General features: G+C 47.6%; 1 protein-coding gene across 2 annotated transcripts in view; it reads right to left on the reverse strand.

The window, feature by feature from the left end:
* The window catches only part of LOC118776404 (zinc finger MIZ domain-containing protein 2-like), a 39,626-nt gene that overhangs the window by 3,834 nt on the left and 14,370 nt on the right, over positions 1-21,422 (reverse strand). For both annotated transcript variants that reach the window (XM_036526743.1, XM_036526742.1), the window contains 16 exons: positions 10,017-10,122; positions 8,045-8,159; positions 7,507-7,700; positions 6,667-6,850; positions 5,574-5,795; positions 4,763-4,948; positions 4,365-4,472; positions 3,891-4,062; positions 3,316-3,457; positions 2,994-3,204; positions 2,631-2,736; positions 1,603-1,760; positions 1,155-1,222; positions 952-1,020; positions 462-706; positions 86-252 (listed from right to left, as the gene is read on the reverse strand). In XM_036526743.1, coding sequence (XP_036382636.1) covers positions 86-252; positions 462-706; positions 952-1,020; positions 1,155-1,222; positions 1,603-1,760; positions 2,631-2,736; positions 2,994-3,204; positions 3,316-3,457; positions 3,891-4,062; positions 4,365-4,472; positions 4,763-4,948; positions 5,574-5,795; positions 6,667-6,850; positions 7,507-7,700; positions 8,045-8,159; positions 10,017-10,066 — 2,397 coding nt within the window. In that variant the 5' untranslated portion in view covers positions 10,067-10,122. The remainder of the gene's footprint in view (positions 1-85; positions 253-461; positions 707-951; positions 1,021-1,154; positions 1,223-1,602; positions 1,761-2,630; positions 2,737-2,993; positions 3,205-3,315; positions 3,458-3,890; positions 4,063-4,364; positions 4,473-4,762; positions 4,949-5,573; positions 5,796-6,666; positions 6,851-7,506; positions 7,701-8,044; positions 8,160-10,016; positions 10,123-21,422) is intronic.

A 21,422-nucleotide genomic window follows, 5' to 3' on the forward strand; every position in this document is an offset into this window, starting at 1 on the left:
GAAACTAAACTAGATAGGCCTAGTTCAGGAAACATCCAATAAGAGCTGGGTATGGAAAAGTGCTGTGCAAGGGACTTCCTCGTACCTGTGTAGGCATAGGGTGTCCCACTGGTTTGTCAGGAGTGAGGAGGCCGCTGGGCAGGTCAGCCTGGTAGGAGAGAGGAGGGGGTCCAGAGCTAAACTCCCCAAGGGTTGGGGTCCCAGGAGTGTTGGGAAAATCTGAGAAGCCTGGTTGACTTGAGTACCCTGACCCTGCAAAGAGAAGGAATTCACATAAACACACCTTCTTAACACATTCCTTCAAAGACACATAGAGTTACAGGAAAGCTTATTAACAGTTTTATATAAAATAACCTATTCTGAAGGAACAGGACAAAAACACCTACTTATAATTTTGGCAGATAGTCCTCCTTTTTTCCCCCACCAGAAATTGAAACATTTTGTCAACTCATGATCCTCACCTTGGCTGGGGTAGTCTGGTGTACTGCTGCTGCCACCTGGTGGCAAAGAGGGGTAGGGTGAGGAGGCTGGGCCAAGTGCAGCAATCATTTCCATGACACTGGGCAGGATCATGTGACTAGGGCTCAGGGTGCGGCAGCGCTTCAGAGCAGGCCCGTCTGGCTCCTCCTTGATGTGTAGGTCAGGTTTTATGGGAACCGGCTTCCAGCTGCACACTGGATCGATTGTGATTTCCTCATACTCTGAGCTAATGGGGTAGAGAAATTTTAGAAAAAATTGTTAGCAAAAATTTTAGAGAATGGGAAACATAAAAAAGGAGAGAGTGACATTACAACCTGAAACAGTGGAGAAGGGTACAGAGGATATGAAGAAAATAAAACAGGACAGAGGAGACCAAAATTAGACTTCTACAGACTTGCCTGGATTCTGGAACTCTAAAATAAATTGAAAATAGAATCCTGCTGGATCCTTGGAAGAGAAATTAAAACTCACTTCTGGATGTAGATGAGAATTCCTAGCATATACTGGTCAACTTCCAGGCCCTCCAGAAGAGCCGTCTTACTGTGAGAAAAACAGACAGGCAGACAGAGACAGTCAGGTCATGATGCTACAGCAGTAATTTCAGTACAGTACACAATTATCCCCTGGAATTAAGTGTTCTAACAAACTCCTTTTTGTCAGTTTTCGTGACATACTTGCACACAGGACAGCGCCAGGTCCCTCTCTCACAGTTCAGCTGCAGGTAGGACTCCAGATCAAAGCACTGAAAGGAAAGGGAGCAATGTTTTACTATACCATGACCCTAAATATTTACAGCTAAACCTTGAGCTGTAACAGCTCTTGTTCGAGGTTTGTTTCAATTATGTTACAGCAGCCGGAAAGCTCCCATTCCAGCCAAAATGAAAACAAGGGCAAACAACTCTACATCACAGTGCACTAGTGCGCTGAACAAGCAAATGCTGGTTGCCCTCTGCAAACATAGCATAACAATGTTTACAGGGTCTACAGTGTCGAGAGAGATAAGGGAAGGCTCTTTTTCCGCACAGCGGCCCGCAGCAGGTAAAACCCCGTGGCAGACACACCGCCGTGCACCGGCGGGTTGAACGAGTCCCTGCCACACAGCTGGCTCAATGGCCTCCTGACCTGTATGTGCCGACAGTCATGGCCCCGCGCTGGCAGCTGGATGCGCCTGAAGGTGATGGGACACTTGAGGGACACCCTAATGGCAGTCTGCTCAACTCCGTCCTCCCCGTTGAGCCCTGGGGTGCCAGGTATGGTGCCACTGCTGAAGTTCCTCTTTACTGGGGGGGCAAAGAGAGACAGATTTATCAGAAGACCCAGTCATCTTCCCCTTCAATTTAATACACAAACACACACTATAAGGTTGCCATAATCCTGTGTGATGATCATGGTCATGAAGCATTCTAGATGTGACCATTTACACATAGAACTGTATGGCTGAGAACTATGTGGGCAAAGACGGTAAATCTTTACAGCTATACTGTCAATATTATGCAACCATGCTGAACAAATCTGAACAAATCCAGCCAAGTTAAATTGCTTCATAAGTGAAGTACTGATGCCATCCCAGTACTATGCTTGCCTATACAGAAAACACAACAGATTTGACTGACATGACATGTGCACTTGTCATGCAGCAACATCACACGCTGACAGTGTAACAGTGGATCTTTGCATGTCCTGAAGGTCACCGCTTCAGTCCTTTCACCACTAGCTAAACACATGGCCCTGTCACCATAAACCGATCAGTGTGTGAGCTGGAGGCCAATCCATACCAGACGCGAATAAACAATACATAACATTCCACCATGCTGCTTACCAGAAGCAAGCAAAGCAAAACTGTTCCGGGAACATTCACTGAGAACATTCAGCATATTTAATCTGGCGTTTCATCTCCTGTCTCATTCAACTTTATGCAATGAAATTAAATAATGTAAACAGGAGTGTAAAGACCAATGGCATAGGCTAATGATTGTTAAGAAATAATTTTAGGATTGATCTTTTACAAAATGACATCTTGCACACATGAGATGAAAATCACTGTTGTGCGCTTCGGGTGGCTGACGCTATTTCTGTGCTCTCATTTGAAAACTGATTCCAGCGCATCCCTATTGGCGGTGCGACTACTGGTGCGGGCAGCGGTGACTCACTCTTGGTGACACAGTGCTCGGCCGGCAGCAGCCTCTTCTTCATCAGGCCCTGCAGCACGGAGCGCACGGACGGCCTGTGCACCAGCTGCAGCACGAACAGGTGAGACTGCGGAGGGAGGGAGAGAGGGAGAGAGTCAGACGCATGCAGCTGGGAAGGTCCATTCCCGAGGGCTATGAGTAGCCGTGGCACTTTTGAGGCTGTCGAACGCAGCGAGGGCCAAGAGAAAAGACAGACACACAGAGATGAGAGGAGGCTCTTGGTGACGGCGAGGCGTCACCGAATAAAGAAAGAGGGAGGCAGACGGTTAGAGCGAGACTCGGAAGGCGTGGACAGCGGCGAACAGAGACAGGGGGGGGACTCACGCAGCAGCAGGCGGTGACGGTGATCTGGATGGTGTTCCGCCCCGGCTGGCACACCTGCTTCAGGTAGAGGGGCTTGTGGGACGTCTTGTTGTCCCCGCGCTCGATGGTGAGGGGCGTGGCGTTCACGCTCACCTGCACCGAGGCCGGCCAGTTGGTGTTCATTTGCCGGTCCTCGTGGTGGTAGCACTTGAACTGCAGCTCCAGGTCCGGCCTACGCAGACACAACACAAACGGACGTCACGGGAAGCACGGGCAGCCTTCTCGACGGTTAAACCCCGCAGGAGGAGCGAGGTGAGAGTAATCGCCACAGCGGGGCCCTGACCTCATCATGAGAGTCTTGTACACCGAGTCTCGCAGCTGGAAGACGTGGTTGCTGACGGCCAGGTTGTGCTCCAGGCGGAAGGGCTCCAGCACCACCCCGTCCCGGACAGGGAAGGTCAAGCGCAGGTCGTCGCTGGGGTTACCTGCACATGGGGAGGGGAGGGAGAAGGAGGGACATCACGACACAGAACAGAACCACACACCTTTGCAGATCACCTTAGAGTGGCCAAACAAACCACTCAATTTGCAAATGCAATTTGCCACACCAAATGCCTTTATCAGAATATCCAGATTCAGCTAATTTTTGAGTATATTACAAAACAATTGTACACAAGTGTAAATCTGTACAGATATTGGACCAGTTAAGCCAGGGGAACTGACTTGTAGGCCTCTAGTACCCGAGCCTTACGTTAGCCCCTGTACGTTAGCTAATGTGCATATTTGACTGCAGTAATCCGCTGACACCAGCTAGGTGAAAGACACAGCAGCAGCAGCAGCAGCAGCAGTAACACAAACATCACAGCCAGGTTCTGTAGGTCTGAAACCAGACCCTCAAACCCAGAGATGTAGCTCTACCTGTAGGGGGCGGCTGCAGGGAGTTGATGTTGGGCTTGATGTCAGGGAGGAAGGGCGATTTGACATCATGGCCAGGGGACATATATGGGGGCATGGTGCTGCCTGGAGTCATGGGGGGTGTGGGGTTCCCTGGGAGGGGTGAGCTAGGGTATCCTGGCATACCCCGTCCCGGCTGAGATGGAGAGAGGGAGGGAGGAAGGGAAGGGAAGCAGAGAGAGAGACATGAGACATAAGTTAGACTAATACAGCTTCAAATGAAAGAACTTGACAACAAGTATGCATCAAATACAATCTCTGAATTGAACAATACTTCTGTCTTGACCTCTGTTATTGTATTTTACGCAGTTGAGACAATGGGTCCACTGTCACAAATTAGAAATGGATGCCCTCTGAAACATATGCACAGTTGGCCAATGCTCTAACACCTTTACACACACACACACAAACACCAACAGTTTCCTCCAAGCAGCTCACCCCATTGACAGCGGCCTGGCTGAATGTGTTGTACCCTCCTCCACCCCCACTGGTGCCCCCTGCCGTTAGTGCAGTCAGGTTGTTGGTCTGGCCGTTGAACTGCTCTGACTGAAAAACAAACAGCACAGATTTCATTATGTCTCATTCCAGTGATATGCCTCAGCATTGCTCAACTCTGTACTTTGGACCCCAGTGCAGAGTTTACAGAAGGTTAAACTAGAGTGTTTCTTTGGCTTAAAACTATGCCACTTGCTGCGCAAAAAAGTAGTCGCATTGACAATGAAAACTTATAGCAACAGTACCTTAACATTAACTTTCCAAAAACACACACAGCCTGGAGATCAGCCTAAAGAAATAACTGCCTCACTTCATCCTGAAATGTAGCTCATGTAACCCACCTTGTAGTACTGCCCTGAATTCCCTGGTCCTGGAGGGTACTGGCCCATGTTGCCCTGGGGCATCCTTCCAGGGTAGGAGGGAGAGGGGGCGGAGCGCTGGGGCCCCGGGCCGTGATACTGCATCGGTTGTCCGGGATATGGCCCTGCATTACCCATCCCTGGACCATACTGCTGTCCAGGGAATGGCTGTGAAAACAGATGACAGAGGGTGAGAAACTGACTATTAGTACAGCTCTAATAAATAGCAGCAGGTGGAATATACATGCTCGTTGTTGTAGACTTCTATGCAGGGAAGAACTGTAACCCCCCCCCTTAGTGTTATCACAGAATGACTTGACAGACAGTACAACCAGTACCTTTCTGCCAGCAGTGTCAGTACCATTTTATTTTTGGAATATCTAGCCAAAAGCCAGTTTTCAGTCTACTTACATAAATGCTGCAAATGCATTCTTTGCATGTGAGGGCATTACTCTATGAACTTCTAAGTTTGACATTCCCAGTTGGTGACATCAAGGCAGCTAACTTTTCTAATGAATCTTTGTTTTATGTGCTTTATGTAATTCTAATAAAACCTTCAGAATATGTAAGAGAAGGGCTGAAGGGACTGAAGAACAGCAGCAAGGGCTGTGCAATTAAGCACATAGCAAATCTTGAGACGAGTGCCTCTTTACAGCCACTGTTTTTATGGAAGAACTGGAAGAATCAGAATTTACAGTTTCCTCGGGGTTTAAGATACACACCCCAGAAAACCCCTCACTGTTTGGTGCATCAGCCTTTTTCAGCCATGTTCAGCCCAGGGACACAAACTCACCTCAGAGTTGTAGGACCGCTTGAGTCCCTGCTGGGGTCGAGGGGGGCCCTGATGCCCCCCAGCATAGCCTGGATGTTGGGGCATTCGTTGGCCCTGGGTGCTGTACATAGGCCCCATTGCAGGGGGGCGGGAGGCGACCATCCCTGTGGGGGCCATACCAGGGGGACCCCGGGGTCCTGACTGTGGCAAGAACTGACTGTTGTAGGAGGATGCGCCACCCATCTGTAAACCAGGGAAACACAGCTATGACCCACTGCAGTGCTTCAACAGCTACAGCTGTGTCTGCTAAGTTTTGGATACTGCACAATCTGGGGGATGAAAACTGATTCAGACTGGTATTGAGGTACCACACAGGATGCAATAATAAAACCACAATTACAACTGAATTTAACCAGATGATACAGACCCCAAACCAACAGAAATTCAAAATATTATTAAAAATAAGGACAAATAAGAGAGGTTTTCCTCCTGTTGCATTAGAAACTCCATACATATCAGTGGCTAACTGACTTTCCTGTTGGGAGCGTAACAGTGTCATTCCTCCCTCTGGCCAACAGGGGGCACAGTACCTGCTCAAAGCTGGCAGGCAGAGCATCTGTGCAACTTGCAGTATGCAACTTAGTGGGTGAGCGGGTCACCGTTTCTGTCTCATTTGTCTGTGCAATGCGATCGCCTATCAGACGGCATGTGCACGCTATCTATTCTGGGTTCCTGGCCTGCCCGTCCATCTGAGGCGGCCTGAGTGCACAGAATCCGCGGCAGAGCTCAGCTGCAGTTAGGGCACTGAACTCTGGACCTGAGGGTTATGGGCACGAATACCTGCTCGCAGACTGAACTTCTACCCTTGGGCAATGTACTTTACCGCAGCTGTTCCTTTATAACTGCAGCTGTGTACGAGCTCAACACAGATCTTCAACTAAAGCATCAGCTCTGCAGGATATTATCCGTGGGTGAGTGTATTTGCTATGCAGGCTATAATGTAAAATAATAATGCGCTGGACCAACTCTGGTTAAGCATACCCTTGTCTCTGTGCATCAAGCACAGCAGCAAACAACATAAAGCTTGACTCCATTACAGTTCAGGCTGCCCTACCTGCCCATAATTCAGCTCCTGGTTTTGCTTCTCCTGTATTGCAGCAACCGTTGCCGTAGCAGTGGCAGTTGCCGTGGCGGCCGCTGCAGCCACTGCCGCGGCAGCTGCCGCCTGGGTGAAGTCTGTGGGGGGGCGAACACCGTGGGGCGGCACACCCAGAGACCCTCCTCCATTATTAGGGTAGCTGCGGATGCAGGAACAAAGGCTGCGTCAGTGGCTTCTTGCGACAGTAACACAACATCACAGTGTCAAGCCGCTGCCCTAAGAAAGTCAGCACTAGTCCAACACGATGTGTGTGTGTATCGTGTGCCATTAACGCAAATGAACCTGACACGCTTCTGAATTCACAACAAGGGCTGAAGGGTTATGATTTTTTGATCAAACTGTTTTTAATGCTCCTTGTTCCGCAGATTGGAATTTGATGGCCGATAACTGCCTGAATCAAAATGTTTAATTATTCAGCTGCGGGCCCCATTCTGCGGGCAGGCAGCCTGTGCCAGTCAGATGGCTGAGTGTTGTTCCATTGAGCACGGCCTGATGTAAGACGCCGTGTTCCAGCTCGGCGATTCAAAAGGATTTATTGCTATGCAAATGAATCCATCTGGAGAGGCACAGCCGAGCGTCTGACTCTGGAGAGCTCGCAGAGACAGGCGGGCAGGCGGGTGAGTCAGAGGCAGGGGCGGGACTCCCTCTCCCCGGCACCGACGCCGCGCGCAGCCCCCGCGGCCATGACGCGGGACCCACCGGCTCTGACGTCTACCGGCCCACGCACAGCGGAGTGGGCTCCCTGCAGGCCGGCGGAGAGAGAGCGCCATGATACAGGAATGAGTCTGCTCTCACCTGCCCCCGTAGCCAGGCCCCGCCGGGTAGCCCCCGCCCGGACGCCCGTACAGCCCCTGCTGCATGTAGCCCTTGTTGGGCTCGGGGTAGCCCTGCTGGCCCATGAACTGCGGCGAGTTCATGCCGGGGCTGTTGCCAGGCATCATGTGGCTTCCAGCAGAATTGCCACCTGGACCCATGGGAGCACCCAAAACCTGCAGAGAGGGCCGAGTAAGGACAGGTAAGGGGGGGGGGACAAAGAAAGGGCAGGAAGACAGAGGATGACTGAAGCTGACAAGGACACTTTTAAAACCAGGCTACTGCTGGAGACCATTTGTACCTATTGAAATCATTTAATTAATTTAAATGTCCTAAGTTAAACAATGCTAAACATCATTCACACTTTTTATCAGGTAACAGAAAAGCAGAGCATGGTTTCAGTGGGACTTCACCTTGAGTACTGATGATGGTGTGAAACCCTTTGATTCAGCGAGGGGGGTATTTTTAGCACCAGTGCATGCAAGCCTTGATGAAGTCATCAGTTTCCGGCAAGCCTTACCTGGCTGGGTGAAGGATTGGTCACCCCCCACACTGTGGTTACCACGGAGAGGGAACCTGCAGGCTGATTGGTGCTTTGCTGCCAGGAGACAGGGTCATACGGGTAGGAGCCGTCACTGTGGAGGAGACGTGCAGGAAGAAGGACAATTATGGGACGGGGCCCGCAGACATTTCTTTAAGGACTGACCGTTTTATGAATGAGGAGGGAGTAGCACTTGACATAACAGTTTTCATCTCCTCACTAATGACGCAGTTCTGTACGGTTCCCTTTCACATGTCATATAAGGAAGAGACAGATGGATTCACAAACCCCTCAACAGTGATGGGATTTTCAGGTTTTTGTCTTGTGTGTGTGTGTGAGTAAAAATTGCAATTTTTGCCCCCTAGTATGTGCATGATGAAACGGATGCTTATTTATGATATGGTTTAACTTAAAAGGATGAGTAAATATGCATTGTATGGTTGAATGTAAGAACATATGTGCATGTGTATAAATTTTACTTGTGTGTTAGTCACATGCTCACAGAGTACTCTGCACTACGTTTCCATGGAGACGCTGCCGTTACTTAGATACGGATAAGAGCAGTAGTGCCAAGAGAGAATCGGTGTGTGTGTATGTGCGCACGCGCGTGCGTGTGTGTGTGTGTGTGTGTGTGTGTGTGTGTGTGTGCGTGTGTAACTCATACTGGATTAAACAGGACTGCTCTAGTTATCCCCCTTTGCTTTCCATAATTAGCCTTGATGCACACAGCCTGGAAACAGTCTGACGCAGCAGTGTTCGCTGAAAGAACAATAGTCTCTACAGAACCACATGTAAATGCCCAGCTAACTTCAATGCTGAAAGGTGAAGGTGTGTGTGCGTGCACGTGTGTGTGTGTGTGTGTGTGTGAGAGAGAGAGAGAGGCCAGTGGTTGCCCTCACTTAACAGACAATGCTGGTGAAGATTATGTCAGAGGCCTCCTCTACCTCTACATTGTATCCTTGTCCTTCTCAGTCCCCTAAGGACTGGTGCACAGAAATAAAGGTCAAACACATGTTCATACCCCGCCTCTCCACACACAAACAATGAGACCCCTTCAGGAGGGCCTGGCATCACCTGACTGACCAGAGTGATCCAGCCTTGGCCCTGTAGCATCGTAAATCATGCTCTCGCAGCACAACAGAGCCCTGGAAATTCAGCACTTCAAACTCATTCACCTTCAGGAGCAATGCAGCTCCCTGGGAGTGGAGTGGAGGAGGCTCAGCTGTGCTGCACTCTACTTTGCTGCAGGTTCAGCTTCTGTCAGGATCCACAGAGGCTGAGGTTTTTCTCAAGTTCCCCTCCTCAGCCCAACGGACGTCCGGCCCCCTCAGCAAACAGGAAACCACTGTTCCTGAGCCAGGCCTCCAGGCATCCAATCACAGAAGACATGAGGATGCAAAATACTGCGCAGCCAATCACGGTTTGCGCAGGGTTGGCTTCTTTTAAGGCACACTGTCAGCTGCGTGCATCTGGGTGAAGCTGACAGTTTGTATCTCTCTCCTTCATGTCTGTTTCCGGTTTCCTTTTGATTTCTTTCATTCTTAACGTCTCACCATTTCACTCACAACAACTTTAGATGCCCCACCCCCTGTATTCTACAATGTTTCTCTACTCTTTCAAATTTTATGGAGCAATAAAATGGTGCCTTGCTGTTATTTGAGATTCACTTCTTTTGAGCAGAGCAAGCATTTTACAGAATCCTTTTCCAACACATTCAACAGCACGCAATTAGACCCCCCTCAATGAACCAATAAGATTGGCATAGCGTATTTTGAAGGAGGACATAGACTGTAATTAACCAACAGCGAGTCTTGTAGATCTAGATCCAACTGTAGACAGTGTGGGACTATCCCCAGAGCTGGGGCACGGCAGGGACAGCTGAGCTTGTGTGGAACAGGGATGAAAGGTGGGGGGTGAGTAGTGAGGCGAGGGTGGGGAGGGGTGCACTCACCTGTGTGGTGTTGGAGGCAGGGCAGGTTTCATGGAGTTGATGGGGTTCATCGGAGGGGCGTTGGGGTCAGCGTGGAGCCCCGAACCTCCTCAACCCAACAGGCAGCCTAAAATTGAGACAAGTTTCTACTTAATGGTGACAAATTGCAAGTATTTAAGCAAATGTTAGCAGTGAAGTGTACACATACATAAAATTCAACATGAAACTGGAGCCAGAACGACAAATCCTAAACTGCATTTTGCCATCACACTGGGCAGTACCGCTATCCTGGAGCCCTGCGGTTCAAAGCCCAGCTACATAACCACAGCACTTCAAAGTCAACCTGCAATAACAACAGGGCTGATCATTCAGTCTTTATTTTTTGCTTGAAAGTAATGACTACAGGTTCCCTTTGGTGCACTGACATTGTTTTGGGAGAAGCCTTACAGGGGAGGTGAAGACAGTTTAGTCCCAAATGAGCCGCTGACAAGTTCCCAGCAGACTCCCTGTTCTCAGATCAGCGGTGCTCAGTGGATTACATATTACACCGCGTTGTATAAAGGGCCCGGAACAAAAGAACAACAAGAATATTATGTATACTGAGGAACATAATCCTTTTAGCCTGGAACAGATAACCACAGGGACATTCAATTCGGAGAGGGGTTATCCTATGCCAGTCTTGCAGCCTGTCTGTCTCTAACATTTTATCATGAGATATTCAATCATGTTTTTTTGGATGAGCTGTACTTATTCACTTAAAAAAAAGCAAAAAAAAAAAAACATGACCCCCTTTCATTCTGAGACACGGCAAAGGTCAACATGAAGGTAACGCTGACAAGAAAAATCACCTTGGACAAAATTCAAAAAGTACCACTATGTGCAATGCTTCATTTGCCATTTTACCGTCACCCTAAAGTGAGATGACACAATCGACAGGTTTCATTGCGTTTATTTCATCCCTAAGAGGGGTATTGCTTCATAAATGGAAGCACTGCAGTGAAGACATTTTAGGGACCAGTTTTACAAATGCTTCCCCTGACAGCTCCACACTGCTCACCATAATCCTGCTGAAATTGTGCACTTTTTAACACATTTAAAAGAAAACTAAAACTCCGGAGGAAGGGAAACAACTCACAAACTGTTTTTGCATAAATTAATATTCAGTCTACTCACATATTTGGTAAATGGCTGAAGCTGCATTTCTTATTTTTCTAGTAATATCAATGGTCACTTTAATGGGGTTGGAACAGATCATATTTTGCCCAGTCTGGACTGAAAAGCGTATTTCACAATACAGGACCTGAAATTACCAAGATGTCACAGACATATTGAGAGAGCACAAATACCAGATTTTTCACAGCAAATCTTGACCAGATGTCAACTTCCTTGATAATTGTCGAATAAATACCCTCTCTAGAAGAGAGGGGCAGAGTGACTATGGAGAGAACTTGGAGAACTGTCACAGCAGGAAGAAGAGAGGAGGGGGCAAAAACTAACTACCCTATCAGAAGCAGACCACTGGATTTTCCAGGAAACTAAATGGCAAGGCACAGCAAAAAAATACAACAAAGAAAATAAGTGGATGATTTCCAGATAAACACATGAACTGCATTCATTTAAAAATAGAAATCGAAATTACATGAGACTCTGAAACCAGAGATGCCAGAAAAGGGAAATTAGGTTCTCAGATTCAATTCTGCTAGGGCTCCAATGTACTGAGCCATATTGCCTTGCAAATGAACAAATTAAGCAAACCAATTACTGTCCTGGAAAAGGACACTGAGGAAGGGGCAATCTACGCCGGAGCCAGCCATATGATTAGCAAAATGAAACTCATGAAACGCAGCCGCGTGCTTCAAAGTGTGGCCTTTCTCTGAGGCAATGGACAGACGAGCGCTGAAATCCTGCCTTCTTAAACACACAATGACAATCTGATGCACTCTCCTGGTTTTTGATATTCCATCTCGATACCTGCAATCAATCAATCATGAATCAACTTTGATTTGATATGGCGCGCTTAACGAAAGAGCCGTCACACAGTGCTTCACAGATCGTATCCCAAATGAACATCATGAGAGTTCATCCAACAGGAAAAAAAACCTTAAACTAAGACATTACATAAACAACATAAATGATATAAATACATTCCTTTTGAAGGGACAAAATACAAAAAAATACAAAAAAAACCCCTCAAATGCCGGTGAGGTCAGAATTGGAAAATTTCCACTTGTTCCACCAGTGGCAACCGAAGATCAAACTTTAAGAGCAAATCTACTTTATCTGTTTGGGTGCGTAATACAATTAAGCTGACATTTCAGAGGAAACTGCGTCTGAGAGGAAACTGCCTGGAACTAGGGCTGTGTGCAAATTTGCAGTATTATCAGGTAGGAGAGCCGAAAGCAGACCGTCGGTGGCGCAGCACGCCGGCGGGCGGGACCCCGCGCCCCCTCCTGCCACTGCCGCAGCGCGTCCAGAGGCTGTTTGTGCTTTTCGATGGCACTGCGGGCCGCGCTACCATCACCTCGCAGCGCTGATTCCCCACACACCAGAGCAGCTTAGGGCTAAAAATAGCACACGGACTCAAAAAAAAAAAAAAAAAAAGAGGAGGAGAAAGGAGGAAAGAAATGCGTGATATGGGAAATCAAAGCTGCAGGGCTTTATTTGCCGTCTGCACAGACGTCACGCGAACAGTGAGGTGATGGGCGAGTTTATTTGGTGAGGGGTAGGGCCCTTTTTCAGGTCTTTGGTGTTGCCGCTGTGGCTGTATGCGCTGACCCCCTCAGCAGACCGCCAGCTCTGTATTCCTCTTTCCCTCTCGCTCCCGTTTGTGACCATATCTGAGGGATGAACGCCATTAAGTGGCATGTTAATTTGTTGCTAACATCTTTGCCTCTCACCTCTTCCTCCCCCCCTCCCCCATGTTGTCTCTTCTCTGTCACTCTCTCCCCAGATTTGGGTCAGACAGCCTACAGCTTGAAAGAGTTGGGTGGGGGGTGGGGGGTTAGGAGAGTTTATGAGAGAAGGACACCTACAAGGATAATAAGTGTGAGGAGGAAAATTGCAGGCAGAGTGTGGGTTGACGGAGGGAAAGGGAGGGGACAGCAACAGCAGGGAGACAGAGAGAGGGACAGAGAGAGAGAAAAAGAGAGAGAAGGAGAGACTTAGAGCTCAGCCCACTTGACTACCGCAGACAAGCCAGTACACTGATGTCCACGTGCTCAGACGCTGACCCACACGCTCTACCATGCATAATTACATGTACAACGTGATCGTCAGTCTAAGCCTTACAGACGAGACGGAGGTAAGATCAAACATAAAGACAATGTTGTGTGTGCAGGCTGGAATTGCATGGATAAAGTGAGTTATGTGGAACTAATCACAGCCACTCCAGTGACAAACATCAGCTTGTGAGCGTGAATATTGGAATTGTGGATGTTTATAGCCTTACCAACGCAACACACACACACACACACAGCCAGTGTCCTGCAGACCACTGTCTAGATCCTTGGTTAGCAGCCATGTGCCAGGCCTGATGCGTGTCATGCTGGTGGGATGAGACAGGAATGGCACCTGGCCTGCAGTCTGCGGAACACACCACGGGGCTAGGGCCGGATGCCGCATGGAGTGCCCAAGCACGCTGTCACAGGCCAGCCGGCACTGACATCAGTCCCACTGCGGCGACTGCTATTCGGTGGTCACTGACATTCGAGAACACATTTTTAATAGGAAGTAGGATGGTACTGGTGTTAGAGCGCACCCCCCCCCCCCCCTTCAACCACCCACCGACCCAGTGCAACAGTTCACAGCACAGAATGTTCCTGCCTGGAAAGAACACAACTCTCTCCCTCGTTCTCTGCTCCCCACTGCTTCTTCTCTGTGCCTCCCCCCCCACCCCTGGCCTGCAGCATTTCCCCCCCCACCCATAAGTTCCCTTTTCTCACACTACCCCCCCCCCTTTTTTACCCCCTCTGATTCTCTCTTCATCCATAATCCATCACACTCCCTCTGCCTCCTCCTGATCCACTGAAACTGCAGATAAAAGTTCAAACTGGGACACACACATTTTAGTCAGCACAGCAGTGATATGGCTTTTACGCCTCTAGCACTGAGTGAGGGTTGGAGGCTCCTCAGTTCAGATGGGGGGGGGGGGGGGTGAGGGTGGGGGATGGTGTGCGCACTAGATAAATGGATTGGCAGACATTCTGTAAGCATTAGCACCTCACAGTCTTAACTGAGTTAAATCAGCCAGGATGTCAGCTTTCTGTAGGTTTAATCAGTCCACAGTGGGCAACTAAGAAAAAGCAATTACAATGTAAGTTTTCCAGCAAACATATCTGGGGAGCTGGTAAAAGGAGTTTTCTGTTTAGGTTCTTAATTCCGGGTTGCACCTACAAAACAAACTCAGTCACCTCTGCCATATTAATCCTATTGTCCTGGCCACCTCCCCCGCAGTGTCAGCTTCAACGAGACATCACCACCAGAGGCCCAGCTAACACTCCTCACCATTTCCAGCACACTCTCAGACCTCTCCATTAGCTCAATGGAAAAAAACAGCAAAGTTTGTCTCAAAAAAAAAAAAAATTCCACAAACCATTTCAAGCTCTTGTCTTCCAAATGGCACCAACTCATCCACATATGCACCAGGCAGCTATATGCAAGGTACACCTGACCACTGCAAACTCCCAAGGAGGAGGGAATCCAGACAAACAGTCCATGTGACAGGGGGAAAAAGAGATGACTTACCTTTCTGAATGCTTTTTGCGCTCCTAGAGATGTGATACCAGCCCTTCAGCCCTGACCAGGAGCAGCAAAGCTGCAAAGTTCAACAGAGTGCACAGTGCGGGACCATTGGTGCTCCTTGCTACTACCATTCACAAACCCAAATGGAGAGAGCCTGGAGCCACGTGACTGGCCTGAACCCCTCCCCCATGTCAACCACCCCCCCCCTTCCTCAGCCCTTTGAGGAAAAGTTTGGAAGGCTGCGGGGAGGAGACTTGGGGATTAGAGAGGGGCTGTCCCTGATAGCACATTCCTGAACATCGCTACGGTGTCAGACAACACACAGCTTCACACTCCTGTATAAACGACGGGCCTGGTCACTTTCCCGCGCGGGCCTCGCACGAGCGTGCACGCGCACAGGTTCGGCCGCCACAGAGAGACACTTACTAACATGAGCCTGGCCTTGAGCGGTATCTGGTGCCGTGCTGTGATACAGATCTGCTGAGCGAGCCAAGCTAAGTACGTCAACATGCTCAGCAAACCCGCGGCTGAAAGCTCACTTAAGATCAACAAGGGTACAGCTGAACGAACAGTCGCAAAACATTCGTCAATACTAGGAGGTCAGTGGCACAGCTGAAGCACAAACGTCTATCATCCGTGATTTCATAAAACGCTGGAAGGAGCCTGAGGGCAACGACTCAGACTGAAACTGAAGGCCTCAAAGTCAAACGGGTCAAAGGTCACACCCAAGAACAATGGGAACAAACTCGTTCTCATAGAAACAGGATGTGGGGTATCTCCTGTACTTCCGCCCAGTTCAAATGCCCATCTCATGAATAACAGGTATGATTCGGTGGAACAGAAAACTTGAAGGGACTCAGGTTCACACAAGATGCTCAGGGAAGCCAAATATGTATTCCACTGTAATCTAATTTAACACCGTTTCCACCCCACCACTATATATATAACCAAAACAAACCACTTAAAAAACAATTATGTTGTAAATTCTGAGTAGTCTAGATAGAGCCAGATAACCCCCATGAAATCCTTGTACCTTCTCTGCGACTTCAGCAATACAGGTACAACCTGTTCCACACAAATATCATTGGCTAACAGCACCTGAAACCCAGGCAGCTGCTAGGTAAGGAACCTTTCATGAATGCAAATACTGCCACATGGAATTCCAAACAGAAAAACCAGTGAGGTTTCACTGAAAAACCTAAATCTTTACAAGTACCAAAAACAGCAAGCATTTTAATCATCTACATTTATTCGTTTGCATTTACATTTGTTCATTTGGCAAATGTTCATTAGCCAAAGCGACTTTCAAGTGAGGTGCAATACAACACAAGCAAGAAACCATACAGAGTCAACAATATTAGAAGTACTGCATGACAAAGTCCCAAAGGTTGGCTAGGCGAGGTACCAACTATCAGGTAAAGTTAACAAGTGCATTAAGCCATTACAGCCAAACCATTACACCAAATCTACAAATTTGACTTGAAATAACAAATGGTATACTAATGACTTCTGTATTTTGATAAATCTAAATCAATTTCCTTGAAAATGATTTGGTGCATCAGAGTCAACACTTCTGTTTGTGGAATTGCAAACTAGAAAAGCTCAAAATATCAGTGTGGAAGTGAGCCCAAAGGTCAAACTGACTTGCCGTTAGGGGAGGTTACGATTTGTCGTGTTCGACTTCCTTATTTTCAGACCTCGTGTACGCCCCATGTGTATGGCTTGTTTGCCACCTCATAAATGAATGGGAATTGTCCTGCTCTCTCCGCGTGTGTACTGTATGTGCGCGCATGCATGTGTGTTTGGACAACTGCCTCACTCTGTGCACATGCGTTTGCCTGTGTTGCTGCGCAGGCCTGGAGGAGCAGAGAGACGTCCTGCAAACAAACCACAGAATCGGCAGCTGCAGCAGCGCAGGCAACACACTCAGCCTCTCTCTGTCTCCCTCCGAGTCCAAAGGTAACAAGCACGCACTCATCCCCCAGGAGCCTGCCTGCCTGCCTGCCTTTCTTTCACAAACACACACACACACACACAAGCGTGCATGCCCACTACACACACTCTCTGACCTCTGTTTCGTACAGTCAGCTACACTGGTGGACAAAAAAAAAAAAATCCTTCGCAGCTTCAAAAAGTGAAACCGTTACGGGAAAAAAATAAAACATGACATGTTATCATAGTCACAAATGCAAACTTAAGCTGAATATTGTGAAGGCTAACATTGACACTACATAAGGAGTAAGCCCTGAAACCTTCCAGACTGCAATCAGCGAACCATCAATTACCCATTTTACAATTATAATCATCCCAAGAACCAGCTGAGTGAACAAATACTTAAAAGTTTGTTAGGACTGCTGGGCCACATTTTTTCTATTTAATAACAGGCACAATGGACAGTTGCTTTTCTTTCTACTGCACCTCAGAAGAACAACCACAAAAGAACGGTATAAAGGAAGTTTCAGAGGTTTTAGACTGATTACGCAATGGCCCTTTTCCCTCTCTTTACCCTGGGTTCTGTAATTAAGACTTTCTGCATGAGAAGAGTGACGCTAACAGGAATTGTCACATTGTATCGATCCCCTTGTTTTCTTTGTTGTGCTTTTGATTGTCCTTTACAAAAGGGCGAGCACGCGCATTTGTTCAAGGGCCTCTCACTTGGTAAAGTAAACTTCGGCCCAGCAGTGAGCCGCAGCTCTCCCCCCTCCCCTTCAGCTGCAACGTGACTTGCCCGGCACACTGCCGTGGCCCTCTCCCTGCTATGAGGTGAAAAACAGGTTGTCTGACTGATCGGCTGGCTGATGAACACTGACAGGAGCAACTTGCTGGAGTCTGCTGCACAGACGGCTTATTGCTGGGCTCTCTCGGTGCTCTCTCAGTGCTCCCCCCCCCCCCACCACCCCTGAAATCCGTTCACGGTTTGAACATACTTATGACAAAGGCAAAGAGAAACAGAAACCCCAACATTATGATTATTCTTATTTCCCCCCTCTCCTTTTCATCACTAACTTTGGGAGCGTCACAACATCCTCCGCGCTCACCCAGGAGTATAGCGACTACATACACGCCAGCCTTGACTTTCTGAACTACAAGTCCTACAATGCACCAGGGCAGCAAATGGCAAACAGAGGATGGGCTTATCTGCCTGAGGTCTCACAGGTACCCAGTGATTTGCAGTGTGCAAAGAGCGGTGCACCGTCAGATTCCTGGCCGGTGAAAGCCAGCTGATCGTGGTCCACCATTACAGACACTTATACTTTGACAGCTCAGTCTTGCAGGCCTGAGCTGTAGGACTGAGTCTGCGTTCACAGTGATCACCTTAACCAACGGAGCCACTTGGGAGTCCCCCAGTGTTATCATCATCAAACTGTCAAAACTGATTTGAATGCTATGAATCCAAGGGGATGTCCGATGTGTGTGTGTGTGTGTGTGTGTGTTTTTAAGGGTCAATGCTGATAGTGACATTTAGCCACTTTTGCACCTGATCACAAATGCAGAATGACTTCAACCTGGTGTTTGTGAGTACAGGGCTTTTTCCAATCTTTCGTACTTGTTTCAGTACACTTTGCCACCAAGGGGGCTCAACTGGCACAGGTGACACAAGAAGGTGCAATATAAGTGTAGGACAGGAGGAGCACTGCAAATAACCAGGGGTACAAGGAGTGGTACTGGCTGTGGTACAAGTAAAAGCAGCAGAGAGTTATTAGTAATAGAGGAGAAAGCAAAGCATCATTGGTGGTACCCAACAGTACAGTGGAGAAGAACAATAATTGTTTTTACTCGTATCTCAGCCTTAGCAATGGGACCTCGGGCTGAAAGTAGAACAGAAAAGCTGAACAAAATCAGCCAATATGATGGCTTCCATTTATTGTTCCAAATAATTTCTGAAAACAAAGTGGTGCAAAACAGCCTTATTTAATAATTGCGATCAGACTACTGGCTAGCCTACTGGCTATTCCTAATGCCTGACAGAGCAACTAGGTGGCTTCTAAGCAAGCTATATCAAATTAAGTACAAGTAATTACAATCAACTAATCAAAATTGTGTTAATTAATTATCTAAACAATAACAAAATAAAACAAAACAGCAACTATTAGCTACTGAGTAAAACAAAAATACCCAAGCTGCTAACATTATGTAACCTATGCAGCCAAATAAGCATCTCAATTCTGTGCGTTTAAAAACCTGAATTAATTTTTGAATTTACTGATTTGCTACTGATGACTGTAAACAAAAGACATGGGGTTTTTCTTCAGCTCCTTTCATAAGCGTTCCCCATTGTCAGGTTGGGACCCAATGGATTGTGGTTGAGGTCACATGACTGATAACGTTAGGCTGAGTAAACAATGCAGATGATAATGCCCCTGGGAGTGCCAGTCATAGTATGAGGAAAGGGAAGCATTACTGGCCCATTATCAGCATATTTAAAGGGATACTGATAACGTGGGAAATGCAAAAATATCAGCCGATGTAATCAGGTGGACAGTAAATTGGACAACCACTAATCACCAAGTTGTGGTCCAGCTCCGCTTGTGTGCAAGTGCTTTCAAATAGCAACTGAGATGGTAATTATCTGACAACCATCAGGTAAACTGTGAAAGAATGCAAAGATGCACAGCACAGGGTCTGCTGTGTCATACAGGCACAGCCAGTGGAGACTGTGGTGACAGCTCAATTGACAGTAGTTTATACCAGCGGCTGTTAAAGAGGAGGTTGGCTGGGCTCCAAATCACATCCGCCATTTTAAGGATTGTTCAAATCCACAATGACTCAAGATCACTACTTCAAAGAGTATCTGCAAAGGAGGGTTCCCGAGGGGGAAAAACAGCCAGAGGCCACTGTCCAAGCTCAAAACTACTGGTGAGAGTGGAGTTCACTTAGCCATAAACGTCAACAAATACCAGCACATCCAACATTACTTAACCCTTAATCAGAAATCCACATGCTTCTGCTTTTGTTAAGGATAAAGCACAACAAACAGCCATTGATCGCATCAATCACTGCTGCCACAGCTACTGCAATTGGGCTTACTGTCTGCCAATGCATCACTCTACAATATTCAACTGTCTTAAATGCTTGATGACAACCCGGTGCTCTGTCCATTAAATTGTCAAATTCACAAGTTCTCGGGTTATTTCATCTTCATCCATAACTGCAACTTTTGCTTTTTTCAATAACTGAGTATTTTTCATCTTGTCCCAGCAATCAAACCCATCCCTAAGAGACAGTCTGATATTTTGCAACACATCCGCAAGTTTTGCAGTGATCCATCCAAGTCAATTTGATCTGACAGCTCAGGTCAGATACTAATAAGAGCCACCCTAGCTCGTTTATACAGGTAGTTAAATAAATGAACAAACAATCCTTGACTCCAGTAACTGGCTCAGTGCTCTAGATGTCAAGTACCTCCATATTCAAAAATTCTCTCACCACTGACACACACACACATACACACACACACACACACACACACATACACACAGTATAGCTACCACACAGCCGCAGACTCCTTCACTGAGATGTCTGCTTGAGAGGAGGAGATTTCAATTTCAATTTAGCTGATAATGTTTTGAGCTCAAATTGGAACACCAAGTACACACTCTGTGGGATACCATAGCAAAGTTGCACAAGCTGTCCACAAGCAATGTCTGACCCACTGAGGATTTAGGCCTACTCAAACAGACTCATCTCACACGCCCTTGCCACTGTTCCATGCATACCTTAAAAGCAGTGATCAAGAAAGGTTTCATTTTGTTAATACAAATATAGTCAAACATCTGTCATGCACACCCACATTCAGTTCAGCAGAAGCAGAGTTATTATCGAAGAACCCTAGCAACAACACATAGTTTCTGAGTAAGACTTTACCAGTCCAGTAGCAGACATATTCCAGTGTGAGATGTCCTGAATTCAGGCTAAACCTCTGCGACCCAGCAAACCAGTAGGAAGTTGATCAAGCTAATTCAATCACTGGATGAGGCGGGGCTGAAAAGCCAAGCGAGAGCCAAAAATCTGCTTCCGTTCCTCTCCTGCCATTTGGTCATCCCTAACCCCCTGTGTCTCTTCTGCCTCTTCTGTTGGCATTCACCAAGAGATATCACATCATTCAAAAACCAGCACAACGGAACACTAAGAATCGCCAAAACGAATGACTGTGAACCCCTGACGGGTGCACACCACTCATTTAGGATCACTGCATGTCAACATGCGAATGGGCGCTAGAATTTGTTTCCACAGAAAAGACGACGTGTGCTGGACAGGGGAGCGCCCTGTGAGCGTGGCTCTTCTAATTTTGACTCATTTTTTTTGTCCTGTGGAATTTACCTTGCTTCTCTGCGAGCGTTGTGACGGCCGGGCCTGCGAGGTGGTTTGTGGGCAGGCACTGGTGATGTGCACGCGTGTCCCCTGTGGCATGCCCACTCCCCCCCTCCCCTGACTCACTGCTCTGTCACCAAGGGCCCTCTGCAGTCAGACTCTCTCCCATTTAACCATGCGCTGTGTTATCTCCTTTACATGAACCGCAGGTGACACAACCATGGAGTGGAATGCAAAACTTTAAAAATACACAAAAGGAGTGTTTTGTGTTTGAGGCTGATAAGATCTATTATCAGTGGACTTTCTGAGGGAGTCATGGCAGACATCACAGAAAAAAAGTAGGGCGATTTTCCCCACATTTTTAAAATGGCAAAT

This window comes from Megalops cyprinoides, chromosome 4 (genome assembly GCF_013368585.1).
Source record: "Megalops cyprinoides isolate fMegCyp1 chromosome 4, fMegCyp1.pri, whole genome shotgun sequence".
Lineage (NCBI taxonomy): Eukaryota > Metazoa > Chordata > Actinopteri > Elopiformes > Megalopidae > Megalops > Megalops cyprinoides.